General features: G+C 42.0%; 1 protein-coding gene across 2 annotated transcripts; it reads right to left on the bottom strand.

The window, feature by feature from the left end:
- Window positions 1-766: 766 nt before the first annotated feature.
- Window positions 767-26,735, bottom strand: RNF20 (ring finger protein 20). Of its 2 annotated transcripts, none has more exons than XM_028145916.2 (20): window positions 26,652-26,735; window positions 25,432-25,586; window positions 19,505-19,672; window positions 19,204-19,351; window positions 18,848-19,030; window positions 17,595-17,713; window positions 13,793-13,939; window positions 13,542-13,619; window positions 13,243-13,362; window positions 11,886-12,065; window positions 10,361-10,496; window positions 9,930-10,051; window positions 9,440-9,810; window positions 8,122-8,239; window positions 7,417-7,566; window positions 5,617-5,829; window positions 3,136-3,261; window positions 2,826-2,966; window positions 1,788-1,889; window positions 767-1,533 (listed from the first exon to the last, which is right to left on the bottom strand). In XM_028145916.2, exons 2-20 carry the CDS (start codon window positions 25,558-25,560, stop codon window positions 1,357-1,359), a joined length of 2,928 nt encoding a protein of 975 aa, XP_028001717.2. In that variant the 5' UTR covers window positions 25,561-25,586; window positions 26,652-26,735; the 3' UTR covers window positions 767-1,356. The 2 variants fall into 2 exon arrangements, with proteins under 2 accessions (XP_028001717.2, XP_054582988.1); XM_054727013.1 differs by lacking the exon at window positions 26,652-26,735 and adding an exon at window positions 26,431-26,521.

The following is a 26,735-nucleotide window of genomic DNA, read 5'->3' as shown; positions in this document are numbered from 1 at the left end:
ATTCATCACAAGTTCTGCTCATTATAGGTAGTGACCACAAAAGGATTGTCCTTACCCTTCTCCTAGGACAGGTGGTGATCCAGAAAGAATCCATTTTATGCAACCCTTTGCCAGAGATTTATGACTTCTGGTTGCCTGGTTACAATAAAACTTAAGATTCAAGAACATGCAACTTTAAGGACTCCCTGGAAAACAAGTCACAATCTGTTACCCAACAGTGAGCTGTGAAAGAGAACCCAGAACAGCCAAATAAACCATCATCTTTTAGGCATCATCTCAGAACAGACCCAATAAAACCATCAGGAGAAAGGACTTCAATTAACCAAATAAATAAATAACTTAATCACAGTAGGCCCCTTAATCTAAATTGATGATTTCTTTCAACAGAATTCAATTCTATAACAGCAGGTGTAAATCAACTAATAATGGCAAATACAAAGTTTCAAAGAAAAACATAAAAGCAATCTGAGTCCTGCTTTATTGAAGCTTGTGGAATATATAAAGTCCTACAGGAAGATTAGAGAGAATCTTCTGGAAAACAGGGATCACAACAACCTCCGTGGAGAGGTTGATGAGAGAAATTCTCCCTGTGGAGAGGCCGATAAGAGAAATTCATCGCTCACCTACCCTTCCCCTTCCCCCCGCCCCGTATGGAGTTCCCAGAGTACCCAGACTTCTTCTATCTCAGTCCTGACCCCATCCTCTTCGATCTTGATTATATTTTAAGATAGAAGGGGCTACAGTATCTGAAATTGATAGGCCTCAAGAAATTTAAAGACTTTAATGTGTGTAGAACATTCAAAACTTAACTTCAACAAGGAAGCCAGCGCACCTTCACAAGTTACTTCACTGGTCAATAAAAATCAACTGAGTCATCCTGGACATAATTCATTAAGGCTTCAAACCATCTGGGGAAGAGTAGCACAATTACAACCCTATGTAATCCATGTTTACAAAAAGTTCGCTACCCAAATCAAGAAATGTTTGCGCCCATAGATAGCTTATTTCTAAAGGATCCCCTATATACACTCCCTCCCCAAATGGCCATGTGTCTCCTCTGTTCTTTATTTCCTTCTCCATGCCAAATATACCAACTTCACTTCTTCAGGTGGAATGAGGCTGGTAGGGAGACAAGAGTTGTTTCTAATTCATTTTATAAGCCAAGACTTGCACTCAGCAGTCCTTTCCCCTGATGTCATCCAGCTATCAGAGAGAACTTCAATGTAAAGTCTGTGAAGGACAACTGTTGACAGACAAAGTGCCTGCAGGCGGCAGTCCAGGAGAGAAGAGGTAGCGGCTTGATGGTGAATGAGTAAGTGCCTGTCTAGCCAGCCCCTCCTCTTCTCCTGGTGTAGGTCAGCCGATGTAGATGCGATGGAAATCATTGGCACCAAAGGCAGCATTACACTTGGGACATTTGCGCTGGCGGGTATCATAGCGAGTCTTCACACACTCAAAGCAGAAGACGTGAAAGCACTTGGTAAGGACAGCATCCTTTTTACGCATGTTGCAACACGGGCAGGTCAGGCGTGCCTAAAAAAGAAAGAAGTCAAAGGCTGAGCAACCATAAAGGTTTATGATCCAAAGGGCTCTCATACATAAGCAAACAAGATCCACCAAGCACCATTTCCCCCACAAAATAAACCATTCTCCGGTTACCTTCATGTACAGAAGTTCAATATTTATTCTCCCCAGCTATTAGTGGGCCGCTTCAGGCCCTGACTGACAAAAAAAAACAACACGAAAAACAAAAGCCATACAGCAATCACTGAGGCAGTTTTTCTAACCTTGTAATCCTTAATTTCCTCCATCAGAATCTCATCACATTTGGGTACATTGTCTGGTTTCTTCGTGGTCTCCAGCTTTCTTCGAAGTCTAGAGATGTCCTCCTGCGGGAGGACAGACAGGATACCCATCAGACACACTCCCAAACCTGCCCTTTGTGACAAAAATAATCCCTCCAACTTCAGCATCCTGTTGTGGGAAGTCCTTTCATGCCCAGCTGTCTTTTAGAAATGCAGACAATTGCAAGTGGGAAGATATTTCTTTTGTTTCAGAACGGGCAACTGTGATCATATTGCCAAACCGGAGCTGCACCTAACGACTGTCAATTCAGCACTGTGGAAATACCGTCTAAGAAATGAGAAGGACTGGATTTTTAAAAGACTAAAAGCTTGATGCAATACTTCATTTTAAGGCAATCAGTCTTAAGCTGAAGGTAGATTGGATTAAATAATTAACACATTTATGGATAAGGACAGAAAAACATAATGAGAAACAGCTGACGTGCCAAAAATAGAAAAATTGTAGGAGAACTTTCCTTTTTTTAAATCCTCAACATGGATATATTTTTATTGTTTTAAAGAGAGGAAGGGGTGGGGGAGAAAGAGAGAGAAACATCTATCGGTTGCCTCCCGTATGCACCCTGACCTGTGGGGATCGAACCCACAACCTAGGCGTGTATCCTGACCAGGAATCAAATGCACAACTTTTTAGTGCATGGGACAATGCTGCAACCAACCGAGCCACACAGCCAGGGCTAGCAGACCTTTTAAAGTCCTCTAATTAAGTATGCTGCTACTTAGTTACCAACTCACTCCTCGAGGAAGTATTTATTTCATGCCCACTAGGTGCTAGGCACCATGACAGGCTTTGGGGACACAGCGGTGAAGAAACCAGACTTAGTCTTTTCTCTTGAGCAATTGCAGTCAAATAGGAAATGACATGCTTTAGACCAATGACTCTCCCACAAGATGGGTCACTTCAGAGCTCAGAAAACACCCAACAAGTGGAATAAAAAGAAAAAAGAAAAAAACTGCTCTTACCTGGGCTCGTTTGAAATTAAACATGTCCTTTTCTTTGGTGACACTGTTCTCCACGATCTCATCCTGAAAATCATGCAACTTCTTCTGAGCCAACTCCAGTTGTGCTTTGAGGTCATCTGCAAGCTGGGCTGCCTCCATTGCCTACATGGGATGGACAGTAACATCATCTTGTCATCTTTTAGTATTTCCAGTGAGGTAAAATGCTAGCCCACATCCAAGGAGTAAGGTGAGCTATGATTTCATCAGTGTCATACTTACTTATTCCTCTGAGACTAATGGTCACTTTAGATTACAGAGCAATCAATCATACCTTGCGCTTATTCATCTCTAAGGCTTGTGTTCTAAGACCCAGCTCCTTCTCCCCGGTGCCAATGTTGCTTTGTAACAGATGCTCCTTCTCTTCCAATTTCCTTACTACTTGTAACTGGGCATCAACCTTTGAAGAAGAAAATCAGATTTTAACATAAATAGGAAGGAAAAAAACAAAACTGACGAGGCTCTGTTAATTCACAGGCCCACAAAAAAGAATCTTCTAGAAATCCTAAACTATTACTGATTTTACCCATGACCCCTGCAAAGCACATGCAAGATTAGGATAATTAAAAGCTTCACTTTTAATGCAACATACACACACACACACACACACACACACACACACACACTAGAGGCCCGGTGCACGAAATTCGTGCACGGCGTTTGGGGGGACGGGGAGGGGCGGGTGTCCCTCAGCCCAGCCTGCAATCTGGGACTCCTTGAGGGCAGTCGGACATCCCTCTCACAATCCAGGACTGCTGGCTCCCAACCGCTTGCCTGTCTGCCTGCCTGAATGCCCCTAACTGCTTCTGCCTGCCAGCCTGATCACCCTCTAATCACTCCCCTGCCAGCCTGATCAATGCCTAACTGCTCCCTGCCGGCCCGATTGCCCCTAACTGCCCTCCCCTGCCAGCCTGGTCGTCCCTAACTGTCCTCCCCTGCAAGCCTGGTCGCCCCCTACTGCCCTCCCCTGCTGGTCCAGTAACCCCTAACTTCCCTCCCTTGCCAGCCTGGTCGCCCCCAACTGCCCTCCCCTGCAGGCCTGGTTGCCCCTAACTGTCCTTTCCTGCAGGCCTGGTCCCCTCCCCAACTGCCCTTCCCTGCAGGCCTGGTCACCCCCAACTGCCCTCCTCTGCTGACCTGGTCACTCTAATTGCCTTCCCCTGCTGGCCTGATTGTCCACAACTGCCCTCCCCTGCAGGCCATCTTGTGGTGGCCATCTTGTGTCCACATGGGGGCATCCATCTTTGACCACATGGGGTCAGCCATCTTGTGTGTTGGAATGACGGTCAATTTGCATATTACTTTTATTATATAGGATGTGTGTGTTTATATCCTATATAATAAAAACCTAATATGCTAAGTGTCCGGTCGTCCAGTTGGACATTCAACCAATCAAAGCATAATATGCTAATGATATGCTAAGGCTGCTCAACTGCTTGCTATGACATGCACTGACCACCAGGGGGCAGACACTCTGACCGGTAGGTTAGCTTGCTTCTGGGGTCCGGCCGATCGGGACTGAGCAAGATGAGCCGGACACACCTTGGAGCCCTCCTGCAGCCCCTCCCTGGCTGGCCAACCTCCCACATCCCTCCCCGACCCTGATCATGCACCAATGGGGTCCCTTGGCCTGACCTGTGCCCTCTTGCAATCTGGGACCGCTCAGGGGATGTCAGAGAGCTGGTTTCAGCCTGACGGTGGAACGACTGGTCACTATTACACGCACTGACCGCCAGGGGGCAGATGCTCAATGCAGGAGCTGTCGCCTGGTGGTCAGTGCGCTCCCACAGGGAGAGCACTGCTCAGCTAGAAGCTGGGCTCATGGCTGGCGATTGCAGCTGCGGTGGCGGGAGCCTCTCCCACCACCACGGCAGCACTAAGGATGTCCAAATGACGGCCTAGGCCTGCTCAGAAAAGGCCTAAGCTGTCAGTCGGACATCCCCTGAGGGCTTCTGGACTGTGAGAGGGTGCAGTCTGGCTAAGGGAACCCCCACTTGTGCACTGGGCCTCTAGTATATATATATACACACACGTATATATATACACACACATATATATATGCACACACACATATATACCAGTACATATACATATACGTATTTGATGATTCAAAGAGTCTAGGAAACCACGGAAAAGATTCTTCTCCAAATTGCCAAGAACAGAGGAATTACATTTATAGGTATTTATCTTCTCCAGCCATACTAATCCCCAAAACCTGGCAATTCATACTAGAACATGTAAATCATAGCTCAAACGAAAGTCCAAGTGTATCTCTTTCAGAACGGCTAGAGGTTCAAAAGTATTCTTTTTCTTGAAACTCATGCACAAAATAGAATCAAACAATATTAAGGGGTAAAAAGTAAAGTCATGCACCCACAAATTCTGATCCCAACATCCAGAGATAACCAGGTAACCACTCTTAGTTTCTCATGCAACCTTCCAGAAATTTTAAAAATACACAGCCCATGCACACAAAGACATGCATTTTTAGCACAAAAGGGATAATAAAACAAATCACTTAATTGTATATTTTAGACATTTTTCCATCTTAGCAGGTCTATATTTGTTTTAACAGCTGGTACACTGTACTCCTTTGTAAGGACATATAATTTACTTACCAGTAACCTAATAACGTACATTTTGTTTTGTTTTTTCTATTACAAAAAAATGCCACAATCATCATTTTTAATGCATATCTTCATGTAGAAATTACCCTACTTCAACAGAATTCTGAAAAGCTGTTTATTCTAATTACCTGAGTCTTCAAAGTCAAAACCTGGTCAGCCAGCTCCTCCTTCTCTTCTTTGAGTAACTTATGGATCTGGTTGGACTTGATACGTTCTGACATGAGCTTGAAATTGGCATCATCCTTCTCCCGCAACTGCTGCATCAACCGGATATTTTGCTCCTGCATGTCTTCAAAGGCCTGGCCTGTGACATCCATCTCAGAGAGGAGAGCTTCTTCCTCCTAAAAAAGGAGGAAAAACCTTCATTTTAATGGAATCTTCTAATTCCAAAAAAATTAGCACAGGAAGCTAAGCTTCCTCACTGTTCATTCAGAAATAAATTAACCTACTGACAAGGAGACACTGAGTTTCAAGAAGCTTCGTTTTGTCATTATGTCAGCCCTATTATCTGAAGCCACTGGCACTGACGATTGGTCTGTCACCATTAGTTGATCTGTTCTCCAAGTTAGTCACAACAGACAAAAATTTTATACATCCCAGAATCAGCAAACTGATCCAGTAGCAGTTGATTAAGAGGACGTCTAACACAAAATCTAACATTTTCTCACTTTTCCATAATTATAATACTGGATTTAATCTACAAACTTTCCAACAGCACTGCACAACAATGTGACTGGTGAAGAATAGTATCTAACATAGTTTTCTTATATTTGTGTTATTATGGGCATGTTTTCATATGTTTAAGAACCATCTGTATTTTTTTTTCTGTGAACTATTCTTATCTTCTGCCTATTCTGTTGGGTTGGTGTGTTTTATTCCCTATCATTTTAGAAGTTTTTAAAATATATATTATAAATATAAGCCCTTTTGTGATAATTTTTTTTCCCTGTTTGTCATTTATCTTTTGGCTTTGCTAACAGTCGTTTTTGCCATATAGAAATTTTGTGGGGCGTTTCCTTCATTAAGTCAAAATTATCAATCTATTCTTTCATGTTTTTAGACTCTTAGAAATAGCTAGAAGGGTCTTCTCCACTCCAAATCTTTAGGAAGAGTTAACACTATTAAGATAATGAATATAGGGTCTTTCTACCTGTACTAAAACCAATAGTAGTATAATTTCCTAATAATTATTCTTCAACAAAGAAAGAAAAGTGGCAATCAACAGACTTAAGAAGAGTCAAACCCCAGTTTTTATAAAATGAATGTATATAGATTCTAATAAAGTTCCTCTTTTAAAGGTACTTAATGATCAAGTCACCATTAAAACTACTTCATTTCATTGTCATGTTGCTATTTCTTAGAAACAGTAAAGGTGTTCCTCGTAGTGAACAGAAATGGTTTTTCCAACCATTTTTGGTATCTTTTTGTTGAACGTCAATAAATTCACTGGGACTTAAAAATAAAGCAACCCATGCTCATTATCAGAAGGGAAAAGGTCTCTATAGTTCTAGGACCCACAAACAACCATGGTTAACATACTGGGTATTTATTTATAACCTGTTTGCGGCACATGTTTTTTCTTAGTTTCATATACTTACAAGCACAACGTATATAAAATTTTCTATCTTTCATTTTAATTTTATATTCATTATAACCCCTAATTCCAGACCAAAAGAGAAAGGATAAATCCCTCAATAAACAATGTCTGAACAACATGCTATCCATTTGAAAGTAAACTTCATGTCTCACAAATACACAAAACAAACTAACTGCAGGATGAAAGACTTCAATGTTAAACAAACAAACATATACAGGGGAAAAAATATTTTAAAAAAGACTGAAATGAAAGAGCCAATGTCACTGTCAATAACATACCTGTCAGGTAATACTGACTTCAAAAGCTGGTTAAATAAAGAAAGTGTGCCCACCTGCTTGGCCATGGCCAGCTTCTTCTGCAGGTATTCTATCTGCTCCTCTACTGCCCGGATCTTCCTCAAGGCGTCCTCATCAGCCATTTTCTTATTCTCTTTTTTCTCCTTATCCTCTAGATCCTTGAGTCTTTGCCTTAGATCTTCCAACTACAGGAGTAAAGGAATCACACAAAAACAAAGAAAAGCTATGATAAAATTTCAAAAATCAATTAATACTGTGCACAGATGGAGGGCCCATAACATCAAACTAACCTTTATAGAATTATGAAAGGGGATAAATGATATACACATCTCAGCACTGTTTTAACATCACTTCATTCCAACACTCCATGCTTCCATAGCAACATTTCTGAGCAGTGCACATATATGTTTCTTTAAAAATAGTTCTCACCCTTTTTTCCTAGACTCCAAAATTTAAAATAAGACATTCTTCCCAAAAGTAATCAGAAAAGAAAATCATTATAATAAATACAAATGTTTGAAAAGACAATTCCTATTCCCAATAATTCTGGTGACCTTACCCACCACCTAGTGGAGAATCTGGAAATCTTTATTTCAGATGGTTTTGAAAGGGAAGAAAATGTTGCTAAGTTTTAAACTCTAACTTTAAAAACAAAGAAACCATAGCCTTTAGAAGTGTGAAGGAAAATCCCACAAATGATGATTTTAATCTGAATGACAGGTAATGGCAGGCTAGATTACCTCTGCCTTAGACTTCTTCTCAGCTGCCATTAGCTGAACTTTGTCTCTCTGTTCCTTTGGGGCCGAGCGGTACATGTCTAGCAACAGTTTCATCTCCTTCTGGCTCTCCTGTGCCTTCCTATGAAGAGGGTGGCAGAGGAAGGGGGATGGTGTAACGAGAAAACAAAGGACATCAGAACAAGGGAATTTCTAATTGAGCAAAATTATTTTGCAGCAGTTCTATTTCACACTTTACATCACACCTCTAATAGACAAAACTTTCGCAACTATCAAGAGACTTCTGGATATACTCAGGAAGGAGAGAAAAGCAAACTGTATAAAGGAGTCATTTCTTCCTTCAGAACACGTTCTAAAGTTATCAAGTAAACACTGTGGCCCTTATTAAATAGGCACATTTCTGGGTCCTCACTCTTAGAAACTGATATTCATTAGGTCTGGGCAGGGGTCCAGGGTTGTATTTTAAATAAGTCACCCACATGATTCTGAACCACACTTGAAAAAAACATTTGTCTTAAAGAGGCCAAGAGGAAGGGAGGGGAAAAAAAAGGAGAAAGTTGAAAATATAGTGCTGTTCCTAGATTTGACAGTTAAGTGATTAAACATCAGCCAAAGACGAAAATTTCATCTCTTACTAAATTATCAAACCTCTTAACTATACTTTCGGGTACCAAAGTTCAAACATTTTAAGCACAGTGGTCCCTCAAATCCAAACATCAATAAAAGCCCAACCATGACCAATGGGGAGCAGGAAGTACCCGGTTCTACCAGAGCAGTTATGAGCTAAACAGGAAGAGCAGGGGCGATGTGTGAGGTTATACAGTGTTTCATTGACTGTATAACTGATTTAAAGCCTGCAGGAATAAACCTCCCTAGAAATCTCTTGAAATGACCCAATATGTACCAAACTAGTTAACTGCCAGGCAAACAGATCAAAATTGTTCAAACAGTGGTACATACTCTACCTAATATAAGTTAAATTACAATTAATGTCAGTGATCTACCAGTAGTTAATTTCAATAATTCTCAGGAGTGTTACTTCAATCATGACACCCCTTCCCATAATTTGGATCATGAAAAATAAGGCCACAACCACCAGGTTTACTGAGACTTGACCACTGAATTGGACTTCACAGTAGCCATGCAGGTCATTGTGGCTGTATGTACACTTGATCAAGAACTAAGACCACATTAACTGCTCATTTAGTTACACTCAAAGTGATACAATTATCAGATAAGCCATGCCATCCAGGGAACATTTCATGCGTGATGTCCTAACCTTAGCTTTTGAATCAGAAAGTTACGTAAACATTGCTCTTACTTGAGTTCAATCTTCAATTGTTTGATAATTTCTGCTTCCTTTTTCCTTCCATCATCATGTTTCCCTTTCTCTTTCTCTTTAGCAGAATCTCTCTCTCTTTCTGACTCTTTTAGTTTCTGCTTCTCTCGTTCTCTCTCCTTTTCCTTCTCCCGCTCTCTTTCTCGCTCCCTCTCTTTCTCCCTCCTTTCTCGTTCTCGCTCTTCCTCATCCCGTTTGGACTTCATTTCGTTGGCTTCCTCCTGAGATGCCTTCGATGCGGAGGACTGGGCAGACCAGTCTTCGGGATCTTGTTTCACCTCTGCAGGCTCATCCTTAGTGTCTTCAGTACTGGACTGAGACTGCAGGAGGGCACTGCCACTGCGCAGACGTGTCTGGGGGGACAAAGAAATGGGAGAAGCACATCACTTATGCAACCACACTGCTTTCCTCACTCAGAAACTGCTTTACAAACTGAATAGCAAATAATACTTATTCTACTCCTCCCGGTTACCTTGTTCAGGTCAGACTGTGCTTCTCTCAATTTCCGCTTATACCTCAGGACTTCCCCTTTCAGCTGGTGATTGTGATTCTGGAGGCTACTGATGAGGTGGCGCATCTCCCGGTTTATGGGGCCTTAAACACAGCAACAGCAATGTTATGAAGAACTCAATAAGGGGAGAGAGGACAGAACACATCAGGGACCTCTAAGAAATAGGGAGAATTGCCAAGACTCCTTCTCAGAAGATGAAAACAAAACTGGCCAATTTGAGTTAAAAATAAACACTCAGGCTGGGAACAGAAATGAATTACAGGGTTTGATTTTAGGTTCTCTAGGACTTCTGAGGACTTCAGTTAGTACTAACAAATCCTGGTGACATATTGTGTCTTTCAAGGAAAGCATTTGCAGCAGCCAAATGCAGGGAGGAGCAAGAATAATTGTACCTGCTTGCTCATTGGCAGCAAGGGTCTGCTCAAATTCTATCCTCAGCATTTCATATTCCTTGCGGACCTGGGCCAGGGTATCTTCTAGCTGGATCACTTCGGTCCTCAGCTTCTTATGAAGACTAACCTCATCTCGCTACACACAGAAAAAAATAAATAAATAAAAATAAAAAATTCTTATCAAAATGTGGAAAGAACATCATGTTCTATTATGTTCCCTAAATTCAATCTTTATGGAACAAAGAAGAAAAAAAAAATACAAAGAAAAGAGAGATTACTCCAAAAAGTTCCAATTTCATCAATACTTAATGTACACCAGACGGCAACTAAACACTGATTTGAGAATCAGCAAGATACTAAAGAAATAAAGGAAATGGCCCCTAACTCTGAGAATGTTACAATTTAACTGGAGAACTAAACAATAAAACTATAAACATATGTAAAGTAAGATACACTACATTAAATTCAGTTCATTTGGCAGAAATACAGCAAAAGACTGACTACTATAAAAAAAAAACATTATCTTAAGGACTATAGAAGATACAGAAGTGAACGCATAAATAAAAAGTTTCTGCCTTTAGCCCAGCCAGTGTGGCTTAGTGGTTGAGTTTCGACCTATAAACCAGGAGGTCAAGGTTCGATTCCTGGTCAGGGCACATGCCTGGATTTGGGGTCAATCCCCAGAAGTGGGCATCCAATCAATGATTCTGTGTCATTATTGATGTTTCTGTCTCTCCCTCTCTAAAATCAATTTTTTTAAAAAAAGTTTCTGGCCCTAACTGGTTTGGCTCAGTGGATAGAGCGTCAGCCTTCGGACTGAAAGGTCCAGGTTCGATTCCGGTCAAGGGCATGTACCTTGGTTGCGGGCACATCCCCAGTAGGAGGTGTGCAGGAGGCAGCTGATAGATGTTTCTCTCTCATCGATGTTTCTAACTATCTCTCTCTCCCTTCCTCTCTGTAAAAAATCAATAAAATATATATATAAAAAATACTTAAAAATAAATAAATAAAATAAAGTTTCTGTCTTTAAAGAAAAGTATCTACACTGGTATTATAAGCTATAATGGCTTGTATCAGAGACGCAGCTTATACCCTCTATTCTCCAACATGCACGTAAGGTTCCACCCACACTAACCTATTTTTATGTCTGTTAATCTCACTGCTCAATGCCCTTCTCCTATTTTTATCTACCAGTAAACTTGTATTTATTCTTAAGATTCATACTTCACTTTGGCAAGTGGAATCTAGAAGGTTCCACAGTCAAAACAGATTCTCTGTCTCCTTTATCACTGCAAATGTGGGATATGCCTCTACTGCACCACACTGCATTCTAATGGATGCGATTCTCCCCACTAGCCTGTATGATTCTTGATGGCAGGATGCCCACCATCTAGCAGAGGCAAGACCTATAGCAACTCTATAAGTATTTGCTGAATGCATAAGAGATTAACTGCACATGAGAAAATAAAATTAAAAATTTATGAGGCAGAAAAGCTTATATACAGAAGACAAAACTAGCTGTTACCTCAATGAGCTCCACCTGGCGCTGGTGGGTCCCCCTGGTACCATGAAGTAGGGTGCGAGCCTCATCCAAGTGCGCTTTCAACTGTAGGCTCTCATTGTAGAGGACGGAGAACTGTGACTGCATACAGCGATATTCTGGAGTCTCCTTAACCACTTCCTCCACTGCGCTCCGTAGTTCCACCTCAGGGGGATCCAAAGAAAAGAAAGTCAAAGCAGAACCTAGCATCTGTGCCCTCAATACTAGACAGGAAATAAAACATTTAACTCTGGGGGGAAAAGGACACACATGTAATACCTTAATCAATAAAGAAAGAAAAACAAAAAACAAACAAAAATGTTAAACTCTCTGATGTCCTGCGCAATTGAGACAAGCTTGATGAAGATTATAAAGTAGTTCTACCCACTCCTCTAGTTATGTAAAATCTACCCAAAATTAAATCAGATCACCCAAGAGGTAGTACCTGGTACCTGTATTCTTCCACCCAAGAATTGTTTTACTTGGTAAGTGTTCTACATTATGTGTCAGCCTAGATCCAAGGACTCTAGGAAAGTCCTATGAAATTTGCCAGATTCAGGGAGAGATAAGCACTATGAAATTTGTCAGGAAGCTTACTTTAAGAACATAGTTGAGGACCCCAGTCACAAACTTGTTCTCTTTATTAATAATCACAGAAAAGTATTTTTGACATTGAATCAAAAATAGTTATGCTTCTCCTAAGTAACTGCCTGCTTTAATTATGCAAATGCTTCCACTGATTTACCTCAGATTGTTTTTGTTTTTATCAGTTCAAACATCTTTATTTACCTAGAAATCAATCAAATTACAAAGACAGGTGGCTGTGATTGAAAGAGGAATGGAAGACTTTCAGAATCCACTTTCTTCCCCCCGCCAAGAACCTGGGGAAAGTAAAGTCCAATGGGCAGGTCTGAAAACCAACAGGATCACAGACCAGGTTTCTTTCTGTTTTGGCAGCTAGAAACTGCAGAGCCAAATGCTGTGGCCACCTTTGGCAATTACTAACATGTGAGTGGCCTACCCTCCTACAGTATGCACAGGCTCCTGGCATATATCTGGTATACAAGTCTCATTTTTTAAATCCATTTTGGATCCTCACCCTAGATTATCCTATTCTCACTTTTCTCAACAATTGCAACATGTTAATTCAGTCCATACATCTTTGTAGGTTGCTTTCGATCTTTTTCAGAAGGAAGCAGGGTACAAATACTTAAGTAAATATATAAGGAAATAAACAAACATACCAATTTTCCCTCATAAATTCTGAGGATTCACAAGTATGGACATGAATTGGTCAGCAAAAACATTTCAGTTTACTCCCCGTCAGAGGTGTGTCTCCTACCTTCAGCTTTTCGTTTTGTGTGGTGACCTCGTCAAAGTCTTGCCGAAGTTTCTCCAGCTCACAGTGGCGGTTCTGAGCCAACTCTTTGTTCTCCTCAAGCTCTGCATTCATTTCCTCAAACTGGAGAGATGAAGGAAAAGAGTAAAATGGGAACAAAGAATTTTTAAATCCTTCCCATTCCTAAGTTTCCGTCTTCACTGATCCACTCTTCTGCCAAAACCCTTGTGAACACAATCCCAGGTACCTGGCACAACACTGACACCAGGCAAAAAACACGTCCTGAGTGAGTTAGACTTTACCTTCCGGGCATTAATAGTGATTGTGCCGCCATAGAGACTGCTCCCCGCTCCATATACCTTGTAACCTTTCGAGTTCACCTACAGAGAAGACAAAGATTCTTTAGTGAGGGACCCCGAGATTTCAGTCTGGTAAGCAAAGTACTTTCAAAGGAATCTGTTTGTCCCCAAAAACTACTACCCAAGTCCATCGTTTCTGAGCAGACTCCTGAAAATGATTCTAGTCTCCAAACTATGAGTGAAACAGCACTTGCCCGTTCTAGGACTTCTGCTAAGTGTCGGTTGAGTCTCTGTTCCCTCTTCCGAATTTTGTCAATATCCCACTGCAGGTCATCAATCATGGACTCTAGGACAGACACTCGTGACTCAGCTGTCTCCACTTTACTCTGCAACTTGGAGAACTGCATCCCAAAGATGGGCATTCAAATAAGCATAGAAAAAAACAAAACCAAGTTAGAAAAACAATGCCTCACATCAATACCTTCTTCCCAATGCAGGAATATAAAAATGAAATGACAGACTCTTTTAACAGTTCCGAGTCAGTTACAATCATGAAAACCATGGAAGTCTATAAGAACTCTCATACAAGGAAGACTACTTAAGATTCAATACTTTTTCTACCTCTGGGAAACATCATCTCTATAGATAGAATAGAATCCCATCAGAAAATGTGTAATTAAAAAAAAAAACACACATTTTTATTGATTTCAGAGAGGAAGGGAGAGGGAGAGAGATAAAACATCAATGATGAGAGAATCATTGATCAGCTGCCTCCTGCACACCCCCTATTGGGATTGAGCCTGCAACCTGGGCATGAATAGACTGCAACCTGTGCCCTTGACCAGAATAGAACCTGGGACCCTTCAGTCCCCAGGCCGATGCTCTATTCACTGAGCCAAATTGGCTAGGGCAAATGTGTATTTTTTAAGAGACAAGAGATAACATTATTTTTTTCAGACACATAGTATAGGAGACAAAAATTCAAATAGTCAGAAAAGACACCTATCTTTACCCCCAACTCTCCCTCCTCATTTCTACAAATGATATCCAAAGAGAACAAAAGGAAAGCTTCCATTCTCTTTTTTAAGCTCACCCAGGACAATCCTGAATCAGGTATTACAGAGATACAAAAACCTTTGGTGTTCTCTGTTTATTTAGGAACTTCACACCAGCTAATACTATTTAATGCTTTAATTATGAATCTGTCACATGCTCACATTAATCTATGCATATCCTTTGTGTTGGTGTTAAAATGTGCCACCCCACCCCCATGCGCTAACTGGTTTGGCTCAGTGGATAGAGCGCTGTCCTGCAGACTGAAGGGTTCTGGGTTCAATTCCAGTCAAAGGCACATGCCTGGGTTGCAGGCTCAATCCCCAGTATGGGGCGTGCAGGAGGCAGCTGATCAATGATTCTCTCTCATCATTGATGTTTCTATCTCTCCCTTCCTCTCCCTTCTCTCTGATATCAATAAAAATATATTTAAAAAAATAAAATAAAATGTGGCCCCTAAATTCTTTGACAGTCCTCCAGTCAAAAGGTGGGATCACTGTTTCCTCCTCCTGAAGCTGAGTCAACTTCAGAGGCCCAGTGGAAATGATGCTACATAACTGTGAGGCTATGTCTGAAAGGCCGTGAAGGTTCTGCCTGCGGTTCCTCCTCTGAAAGCCAGCTGCCACATAAGAAGTCTAACTACCCTGAAACGGCCACGTTGGAGAGCAACATGCAGGTGTTCCGGTGGACTAAGGGGAGCTCCCAGCTGACTGGTAGCAGTAACACAAGCCACGAGAGCCATCTTGGACATCAGCTCAGCTGAGCAAAGTAATGTACCTCTCTAGCTTTGTAAAGCTAAGTGAGACTTGGGGAAGGCCTGGAAGAGGTAGGTTCTTTCATCTTGGTAGCAAGTAGTTTGTCTTAAAACGTGACCACAGCCCTAACTGGTTTGGCTCAGTGGATAGAGCGTCGGCCTGCAGACTCAAGGGTCCCAGGTTCGATTCCGGTCAAGGGCATGTACCTTAGTTGCGGGCACATCCCCAATAGGGGGTGTGCAAGAGGCAGCTGATCGATGTTTCTCTCTCATCGATGTTTCTAACTCTCTATCCCTCTCCCTTCCTCTCTGTAAAAAATCAATAAAAAATATTTAAAAAAAAAAAAAAAAAAAAACGTGACCACAAAGTTACTTTTTTTTCTATACTTTTTACATTGACTTTTAGGGAGTGGAAGGGAAGGAAGATGGGAGAGAAAGAAAGAGTTAGAAAGAAACGTCGACTGGTTGCCTTCTGTGTGTGCCCCTACCGGGCCAGATCAAACCTACAACCTAGGTATGTGCCCTTGACAAGAAATCAAACCCACAACCCTTTGGAGCGCAGCTGACATTCTAACCACTAAGCAACATCAGCCAGGGCAATTACTCTATTTTTTTATGACACTCCAAACCTATATAATAAAAGGGTAATATGCAAAACGACTGAACGGCAGAACAACCGGTTGCTATGATGCGCAATGACCACCAGGGGGCAGACGCTCAATGCAGGAGCTGCCCCCTGGTGGTCAGTGAGCTCCCACAGGGGGAGCTCCACTCAGCCAGAAGCCAGGCTCACAGCTGGCGAGCGCAGCAGCTGTGGCAGGAACCTCTCCTGCCTCCGCGGCAGAGCTAAGGATATCCAACTGACGGCTTAGGCCTGCTCCCCGCATCAATCGGACATCCCCCGAGGGCTCCTGGACTGCGAGAAGGTGCAGGCCGGGCTGAGGGACCTCCCCAACCGCTGCCCGAGTGCACGAATTTCATACCCTGGGCCTCTAGTTTATTTATAAGCACTGCTATACTCTAACCACTCCCTTTGAAGGCTGATGAGAATCCACATATATTATAAACTTGCCAGATGATTTTCATGCAACCAGCCCAGCAGGGACATTGGCCCTGGAGTTTAGGAAACAAGGGCAAATGAAGAACACAGGCTTTGAAGTTAAACAGACCTATATCCAAATCATAGCTCCATCACTGTGTGACTGTGTGATTTCAGACCAGTCACCAACCTCTCTGAATTTGTTTCTTCAGCTGTAAGATGGGAATTGATATGCATAAAGCACCTAAGTGCTAGGCACTGAGGAAATGGTAACTATTAAATTATTAATAAACATAAGAGTTTGGTGGCCAAACTAAGGTAGGTCAAATTTCTAAACTAAAATGATAATCAAGAGAATCAGACGAGTCTTATAAGACCTATCATCAATTAGTCATCCTATATAATAAAAGCCTAATATGCTAAGTGTCCGCTCATCCATTCAACCAATCAAAGTGTAATATGCTAATGATATTCTAAGGCTGCTCAACCACTCGCTATAATGTGCACTGACCAGCAGGGGGCAGACGCTTCAACCGGTAGGTTATCGGGACTGAGTGAGATGGGCTAGACACGCCTTGGAGCCCTCCCGCGGTCCCTCCCCAGACCCAATCGTGCACCAGTGGGGTCCCTCGGCCTGGCCTGAGCCCTCTTGCAATCTGGGTTGAGCGACCCACCCACCCCCCCCACCCCGCTCCTGAGTGCACGAATTTCATGCCGGGCCTCTAGTTTTATATAAATAAGCACATACCCAAATCGTGGTTTGAACATGCACCATATGTGTCCACGTTTGGACTGAAAACCTACATTCCTCAAGTTCTAGGTCATCAATAATGCAGTAGTTCCTATTGCCCCATTCTCAGATGAATTTCTACCAACCCATGCCTCAGTAATATTATACATGGTCTTTTATATTTGGGGTAGTTCATTATTTGGGGGTTTGGTGTGTTGTTTTGCAAAACCCCACATGACAGTATTTCTTCCTAAAGACTAAGATCCTAAAATGTCAGTTTTTTTAAAAAACAGGAAGAGACTAGGAGAAACATTCAATGACTTTCTTCCTTTTACCTATCTCAGATTTTGATTTCTCTGAGCTGGTTGCTTTAGCATGTCCTGCATGCTCCTCAATATAGAGAGACTTTCTAGAGTAAGCTGACCTTGCAGCACTCAGAACTCGGAGTCAATGTCTGCCACAGGACACTAGGCCAAGTACCTCCTGAGACATGGTGCGGTGCTTCTCCTGAAGGAGGTCTGTCAGCTCCTGCAGCCTCATGTTCTCTTGTGCGAGGAAGGAGTTCAGCTCCTGCACTGCTTCCTCCACTATCAGGTTATCTGAGGGAGAACTTCAGGTTAGCATCGACTCTGTCACATTTTAGAACTGCATATTCCACCAAAACATTAACATGAAATCTCACTTTATTTTCCAGAAAACTTCAAGAATTAAGCTGGTTTTCATTATCTTCACAAGATAGATTAATTACTCAGAGATTAGGTGATCTTCATGAGGAAATGATCATAGTCAAGGTCACCTAACTCGCATCCCTTTCTATAGAGTCAAAATGCCTTAATAAAAGAAATTGGGAGTTTCTATAACTTTATTCAGATAAGGCAGAATTATTTAAAACACTTAATTTTAGAAGACAGAGGCATCTCTAATCTGTCAGACTTAATAGCAATAAAATTCTATTTTATAAGGTTACCACAAATTCCTATGTTCACTAATACCAACATGAAGCATCTCTGTGCTGAGAGAGAAGGGGGCGAGAGGGCAGAAATTTCCTTAAGAATAAAGAGCACAGCCCAGCCGGCTTGGCTCAGTGGTTGAGCGTGGACAAATGAACCAGGAAGTCACAGTTCAATTCCCGGTCAAGGCACATGCCTGGGTTGTGGGCTCAATCTCCAGCGTGGGGCATGCAGAAGGCAGCCGATCAATGATTCTCTCTCATCACTGATGCTTCTATCTCTCTCTCCCTCTCACTTCCTCTCTGAAATCAATAAAAACATATTTTTAAAAAAAAAAAATATTTCATTAAAAAAACCTCTTTGAAATTAAAAAAAAAGCAATATCTAATCAACAAAGGAAATTTTTAAAAAATATAATTACCAATATTTAAAATACTTATCACTAATAAATTAATGGCAAACACTATAGAAATATACAGAAACAGAGCTATTTCTTAAATAATAAAATTAATTCTGCTACTCCCAAAAGTGTCTAATTAATAGAGTATCAGAATGGGCTGATAAAATCTTTCCTCAGCTTCTTATAGGACTGTCATGTGGCTCGAAATGTGAAGCACTCATAAAATACCAGCATGTCACAGTAACGACGTAACCAGTAACATTGAACATTAGGATTCCAAGAAATTTAATAAAAAATAAATAAATATGTAAGAACAAATTAGCACGCAAAGGTGAGTTCTTATTCCTCCCCCTCTGCTCCCCATCTCCTGGTTCTAGCCTCACCTCCACTGTTTAGCTTCCGGGATAGGAGCTCCACTTTTTCTTGCAATTTATCATAGACAGTTACGATCTGGGACACAGCTCGGCGGGAGGACTCCACGCGCTCCTGCAGCTGAGATTCTATCTCTTCACTGGAGCTGCTGGCCAGAGTAGCAAGGAAAGAGAAGGCTGGCTCTTGCCCTTCCCCTGAAGAGGGAAAAAGAAGCCCCCCCTCAAATTATTCAACTGGAAATATCAAAACTCATTTTTCCCCTCAAATGGAAAGCCTCAAAGCAAGGCTCTTCAAAGAAAAAAAAATAAAAGAAAAAATAATAATAATTTTAAAAGTATGCAGTGGTTAAGTCCCTGACAGTACTCACCTCTGTCGCGGTCATCTTTCCGTTCCTGATTGCTGTCAGAGTCCGGCTCTGGTTCAGGCACAACAAGGGCTTTTCTCTCTGTGAGGAGGTCCCCCAAACCCTGCTGCAGATCGTAACGTTTAAGGATGATACGGATGTTTTCATCAAACTGGAGAAGATTAGGTACAGTTATAAAAAAACAAAATGACACAAATTTGGCAGTTATGACAAAACAAAGACACAACTTTGGAAATGAAGAGAGTGCTGCTCCGTAGAACGAAAATGCTCAAATAAAAATCTGAGCAAACGAACAGTTAGCTACCTGACTCCAGTACCGATTGACAATCAACAGGGAGGCATCGTCCGTGGCCTGTCTTCGTTCAAGCTTTTCAATGTGCTCCCGGAGTTCATCTTCAATGGTCTGCCGCTGATCCAGCATTTCTGCCAGCTTGCGATTTTTGGCTTGCAGTGTTCGAATGTCTGAATCCTCCTGCCCCAGGAAACCAATCTTATTAGTCTCCACAATGAAATTAGACAGTCAGCTGTTGAATTCAACAAGGCCTTATTAGTTAGTTATTTCCTACAGATAAAGCTATTTCTTTTTTAAAGGTTTACAGTAAATAATTAGATAAGTAGTAGGAGCAGAAGAAATAAAGGGTCTACGATGATGGGAGGAGAAAATGATACAAAGAAATATATTAGAACCTCGACCTCACTCATCTCACTGTTCTAATCAAGTCCACAAAGTATTACTACTCTGAGGCTCCACCATCCTGCCAGGTCATCTCTACCCGGATCCACAGTCCTCTATTACCTAAGCACTGCCCTTCATTCATTCAAGACTTTGGAACCTTCTCTATCCCAGGCCCTCAATATACATGTGGACATGTCCACATGAGAACAAGCCACATCCTCTAGCATCTAGGCTGTATTTTGGACTCCTTAACTCCAATGATTCTCTCTTCTACTGTGCTTCAGTCATGCACTTCAGAAGCCACATCTTGGACTTTTGTCTGTAACCGTGCCACATCCCAAATCTTAAATTTCAACTTCCCATTCCCTGAATAAAACCGTATCTTCCCAGTTATCTCACGCCCTATCCAAATACACCAACCTTCAACTAGATCTCCAACATTTTGAAATGTCGCCTTTCTCCCTATCAGTCCCCTCTATATCTTCCATACCTTGACTATATCCTACAGCAAGCTTGATAAACTCACGGCCCAGAACGAATATTTTTATGGCCCATCCAATATAAGGGTATTTAAGAAACGTTTTAACAAAAATTTCGTAACTTAATTTTTACTGTATCCTGTTATACATAATTATTAGTAACAAACTAAAACGTTCGCTAATGACTGATTGCTATAATCACATTGCATTCATTTCCCTTACGCGCCTTATGCACAGGTGCACCATTTCTCTACTAATACCAGCAGCAAATATTTTAGCAGCTGACTGCCACATCATTAGTCTTGTACTGACTTGTTTGGTATGCACAACAGGAAATGTTTCGCTTTTGAAGAACAAGAAAAATAGGTTTGTTTGCATTACGCTTACTAATTTGTGCAGTTATTCAGTGTCTGGTAAGTTAATGTTCAAGAAAAAATATTAATTTTTATTAAAATGTTCTATTATTTTATGTTAACAATTACTCATTTATTTCAGCCCTTTGTATTCAGCATGTCTTTACCAAAATAAACCTAAGTTTCTATGAAAACTTGAGCTTTTGTTTTTTTGTGGCCCACATAAACTTAAAGCTTGGTATTTGGCCCATGTTAGCCTTTGTGTCTGACACGCTTGCCCTACAGAAGTCATTCAAACTGCCTATCAGGCCCCTCAATTCTCTGCGCTAATCCTTTTATTTCACCTCTGCAAACAAGCCCCAATCGGAATTAATCCACATATCTGACTATCCCTTTCCTGTACCCAGTATGCTGAGACTTCTAAATAAGGTCATTAAATCAGGAAGACTGCTGCCTTTATAAAATAAATTCCTAACCTGAACAGATCTTGAAATTTCTCTGGAAATGTTTCTTTCTTTAACAAGGGAGCTACCTCCTATTCTCCACTACCAAGCCCCGCCTCCTCTCACGTCACACTAAGCAGACGACTCTGCTTCCCAATTTAAAGAGAAAACAAAAGGCGTCAGATAGGAAGCTCCTAAATTCCCCACCTCCTTGACCCCTTCATACCACTAACCAACCTGTGCACATATTCTTAAACCTCAACTTGGGCTAAGAACCATTTTTGCAATGACATCACTCCATCAGTAATTCCATAGTCCTGTCAATATTTTTAACTTGTCTCTCTTTAGCTCCTTCCCTAGGATAGGACGGGGGAGGGCGGGGGGGAGAAGGGGGGAGCAGTATTCCAGGTCAAGAAACAGGATTGGAATGGGGATTTTTACTTTATCTAGGAATTAATGAATATTTTAAGGTAAGAACTATTTATTAGAGCACCAATTTCTTGTTTTTCTTTTCCATAATGGTTAAAACATTCTTTTTTTAAAAAAATATATATTTTATTGGTTTTTTACAGAGAGGAAGGGGAGAGAGATAGAGAGTCAGAAACATCAATGAAAGAGAAACATCGATCAGCTGCCTCCTGCACACCCCCCACTGGGGATGTGCCTGCAACCAAGATACATGCCCTTGACTGGAATCGAACCCGAGACCCTTCAGTCCGCAGGCCGACGCTCTATCTACTGAGCCAAACCGGTTAGGGCAAAACATTCTTGATATACCAAAAGAGTCAATAGTTTCCCAATGTACCAGTTTATTAATACTGTCAATAAGCTCTATCTTCAACCTCTTTTCTGAGCACTTCTTCCCCTTCTTGTGTAATTGAAACCTGGATGAAAAAACCATTTCCCCATAGGCTTCTCCGGTAGTGATTGTTTCTCTCCCACCCCCCTTAGAGCCCTGGATCTAAATACAGGGAGGTGTTCTCCTTGTTCCCCACAGCCACTCCCAGGCCATTATCCCACCTTCTTCCCTAAAACCTCCCAGTTCTGCACAACTCATGCCATTGGTCTGCACCACCTGCCACCCTGCCTTGCTGCACTCATCTATATATGCCCAGGTCCACTTCCCTGGGCATATATAGATGAATGCAGCAAGGCAGGGTGGCAGGTGGTCCACATTTCCTGCAGACTTAGCACTAGATTATCATATCTCTGCAATACTAACTCCTGTCCAAGTTCTTACTGATTTCAATTCCCACAGTGATGATCTTTCCTATGAATACTGGACCAAGTCATTGACCTCCTCTCTTCCAGTGATCTGGTCCTCTACTTCCCTCACTCCCCAAACTCTCAGTCCTAGCTGTACCTGTATGTTCTCTATAAGATCAATTCAAACACCCCATTCTCCACAGTTACCACCCATATCCCAGCTTACTCCCTCTAGTTTCCTGACTCCCAATAATTTTTCAATTCCTCCAGGATCTACAATCGATTGGTCCTATACTTTTCGATGTCCTTCATTCCTCGCACTTCCTCAATTCCTTCTTTATCACACTTAAATTACGTCATTAGTCATTATAATCACGCCCTTTTATAACCTTCTCCTTCATCATACTTGCCTGGTAAAAACCCCAATCTTGGTAACATCCAACTCTGAACCTATTCCACACAGGCCTACCTCCACACAGCTGAATGCGACTACAGAAAAGAAAGCACCATGCTGACTGCTCTCACTTTAAACTCATGATCACAAATTCAAGAAGATCCTCATTGCTGCACCCTACTCCACCTCTCTAGTTCATTCTCTTCAAGACAACTACTTCATACCTTCTCCTGTCTCTTCAAACCTCCAAACTTCCTCCCCCATCCTCACTCTCAGATGAGTCTTGCTTTTGATTTCACTGAAAAAAAAAAAAATAGAAGCAATCAGAAGAAAACGTTCACATCTATCTCTCATAGCAACAACTACTGACCTCTCTACTAGTATATCTATCCCTTTCCTCCTTCTTGTTGGTAACTGCTCCAGTTATGGTCAATTCCCCCATCCTTCTATTCAAGGAAATCACACCAGTAACTGTCTCCTCTTTCCGCTACATCAGCAACTTTATCTTCTTTCTTTACAGTCATTTCATTTACAAACATGCTACATCTCCTACCAAAAAAAAAAAACGCCCTTCCCTCAACCTTACATTTTCCTCTGGATACTGCCACATTTTCTGTTTTATATCAATACTCCTCCAAAAACATTGTCTTTACCCTCTTTTCCTTTATTCTTCTCTTCCTATGTTCTCTTAAGCTCAGTGCAACCAGGCTTCTATCATCACCACTCCAGGAACACAGTTCCTGTCAAGTCTCCAGTGAGCTTAAGGCTAAATTACCACTCAGGCCCCCCCTTATCCAACCCATCAGCAGCACCTGATCAAGTCCTTCCAGAAACACTTTCTTCCCTGGCTTCTGGGACCCCCCTCTCTCTGGTTCTCCTACTTCACTGGCCCCTCTTTTTCTGTCTCTTTGGTTAGTCCCGTCTCATCTCCTTGACAGCAAAATGTTGCAGTGCTCCAGGGCTCCGTCTCAGATCTCTTCTTTATCTATGCTCATTCCTTAGAGGCCAGCCTCTAGTCGCATGGACTTAAATATCTACCTCCCCGAGACTGCATATTACTATGTCCAACCACCTATTCACTCAAAGGTCTAATAGATATCTCAAACTTACATATCCAAAATTAAAATTATGATTCATCCTCCTCAGCTCCCAAAAATCTGCTCCTCTCACACTCTTCCCTAGCTCAGTAAGTGGAAACGCCATGCTTCCAAAATCCCGGGGTCATCTTGCTGCCCTTCTCTCACATGCTTCACCTGATCCATCAGCATATCTTGTCGGCACTACCTCCACAGTAGTCCAACCACCATGATCCCGCGTCAAGGTTACTGCAATAGCTTCCTGTAGCAGCACTTTAGTGCCCATGCCATCTCCCATCAGCCTGCCAATTTCAGCACAGCTGTGGTGGACAGCTCCATTCACACTGTTAGTGTTTCCACTTCAAGCACACTTTGGAGTCTTAGTTACTTCCCTGCTGAAGACTTTCCAATGGCCCCTCACTGTCTTCTGGATAAAGTCCAAACTGGTATGTGTGCCTTGCTTCCCTTAGAACATGTGGTTATCCCTAAGAACAGCACACATCCCACTCTATTCTAACAGTCTGTTCCCTTGTCAGTGCCACCCTACAAACTGCAGTCCAGGAGCTATGCTCAGTGTAAAGCACAGTGTCTGGCAAATAACAGATGCTTAACAAATATTCACATTTATTGAATGAATAAACGTCTTTGGGATACATGATGTGAGATAGCACTAGGACAAAATCACCTTCTAGCAGCAATACTTGAACCCCAGACAGACTTGGAAAAGACACTTCATCAATTTACTCTGAATGCTATTATTCTCTCTGACCCTCAGCCTCCCTTCAAATAAATAACAGATGTGGTTTCATAAGCTATCAAATGTAAAGCATTCTAATATCATATCCCCATGGCTGAGTTCCAAAATACAGACTCGACTCTTGATCTAAACCAAAACTTATTATAGTGAGCTTCTGATGTCCAATAGACACATAACATTACTATTAACTTTTGGAGTACAATAGTCTAATGAAAATGTCAACTTCATAAGAGCAAGGGCAGTTTTATTCACCAATATTTTCAGAATATCTGGCCCAATAATAACCATTAATAGCTCAAATGTACTGAGTACTTACCATGTTAAAGGTAGTATTTTAATCCTTAACAAGGACTTTCGTTTTATCCTTTCAATAACCCAATGGGATAGGTATTTATAAGTACATTCTGCAGACAAGGAAATAAGAGGCACAGAGAGGCTAACACAAGGCCATGTAGCCAGAAGTGATGGAACTGAGAGTCAATTCCAGGCAGTCAGGCTTCCAACTCTGAGTCTTCACTCTTTCCATGTTTTTGCTACATTACCTCTTAGTACCTGGGACCTAATTTTTCAGAGAATGAAAAATGAATGTAGTTTCCCACTGCTAAATACCTATCATCGATGTGTATGAGGCACCAGATTCTCCAAAGAATATAAGCACACCTTTGAAAATAAAGATCAAATGTCAGTATCTCTTCTTCAGAACTGAACAAACCTACTTTTGGCTCTTTTATTTCCCTCTTTTTTTTCAAATCAGTTCCTCTTACTCCAGAAGGCCTCCAAAATTTTTTACTTTCAGGTCGTAACTGACAGAAGAAAAGCACACTCTCATGGCATTGTTTCCACATACCGTTGAAGAGACACCCCCGAGCTTAATTGTTTCCACTGTGGTCCCTGAGTCTTCAACAGCTGTCTTCTTCTCCGGAGGTAGGGATGTGCCGGGCTCTCCAGCCATTCTCTTATTTCCAATTCCTGACATCTTGGCACAAGAAGATAGCTGCTTTCCTGGAGGGAAAAAAGACAGAAACTTAAGTAAGATATGCTAGGAAAGCAACAATAAAAAGAGACCGCCTGTTATGTTAAAACTAGCCATTCTCCTGGCCAACCTTTCAACCTGCATCCATTAACTCCACACCAACCATCATGTTCCCCAAATTCCTCTTGGAAAGACGCAAATTGTGGAGGATGACTGAGGGCTGAATTTACACGACTACACATATCTAAATAGGATGCTGGTAAGAAAAAAGATCCTGGGTGAAGGATGACGAGGGGAAAAAAATCTCACTTCCTGAAATGCCAAAATCAGAAAAATACAGTTTGAGACAAAAGTTAATTCTACTGCGTTGGAAGAATCAGAGCTGAAAAGAGATCTGGGAGATGTCTACTAAGTCATTAATATTGGACAAGTCATTTATCATCTCTGAGCCTGTATTTCCTAAACCGGGAATAACAAGAGTAGTATAAGCTTCCTAATCCCCTTATAAGGAATAAGTAGAGAAAAAACTTAGCATAAAGCCTGACATGAAGTATGCTCTCAGAAATGCTACCTCTCCTTTTTATATCTGCAGTTTCTTTGCTATTTCCAAATGTTCTCCCCATGATTTTCTGCAACCCTAACGAAGCTAGACCTCGGTGCGCATTCCAGTTCTACCTTTTAGGGAGCCGTGCTGCCTAGAAAGAGCAAGTTCTCGAGCTTCATTTTTGCTCCTATGAACAAGGGAAGCGAACAAGTATTCTGCCTGTCCGACCTGTCTCCCCAGGGTTCCCGAGCTCAAAGGAAGCAGAATGGATGCCACAGCGCTTTGCTACTTTAGAAAGCGGCCCTGCCATCACCGACACTACACACTACCTCCAATTCAAGCTCCAGGGGAAGGGGTACCGGTCGGCCCTCGCGTGGCGAGAAAGGAGCTGGTGGGCAGGGCAAGGGCCTCAATCTCCCTCGCGAGTGGCCAAGGACCCAGGCTCCGGCACGGACACATTGCAGGCCCCGGAGGAGGAGGCCCCGAGCCGGAGAGGGTGGAGGTTCCCGGCGGCCCGCACAACCCATCGCACCCTCGGCCGAGATCTAACCTGGCTGCTTCCAAATCGCGACGCCCGAGAGCAGAACTCCGGGTCCTTACTCTCCAACGTCCACGGAGCCCTCCCACCTCTCAC

The sequence above is a fragment of the Eptesicus fuscus genome, chromosome 15, assembly GCF_027574615.1.
Source record: "Eptesicus fuscus isolate TK198812 chromosome 15, DD_ASM_mEF_20220401, whole genome shotgun sequence".
NCBI lineage: Eukaryota > Metazoa > Chordata > Mammalia > Chiroptera > Vespertilionidae > Eptesicus > Eptesicus fuscus.
The sequence above is the reverse complement of the archived record's forward strand: the minus strand, read 5'-3'. Positions and strand labels throughout refer to the sequence as shown.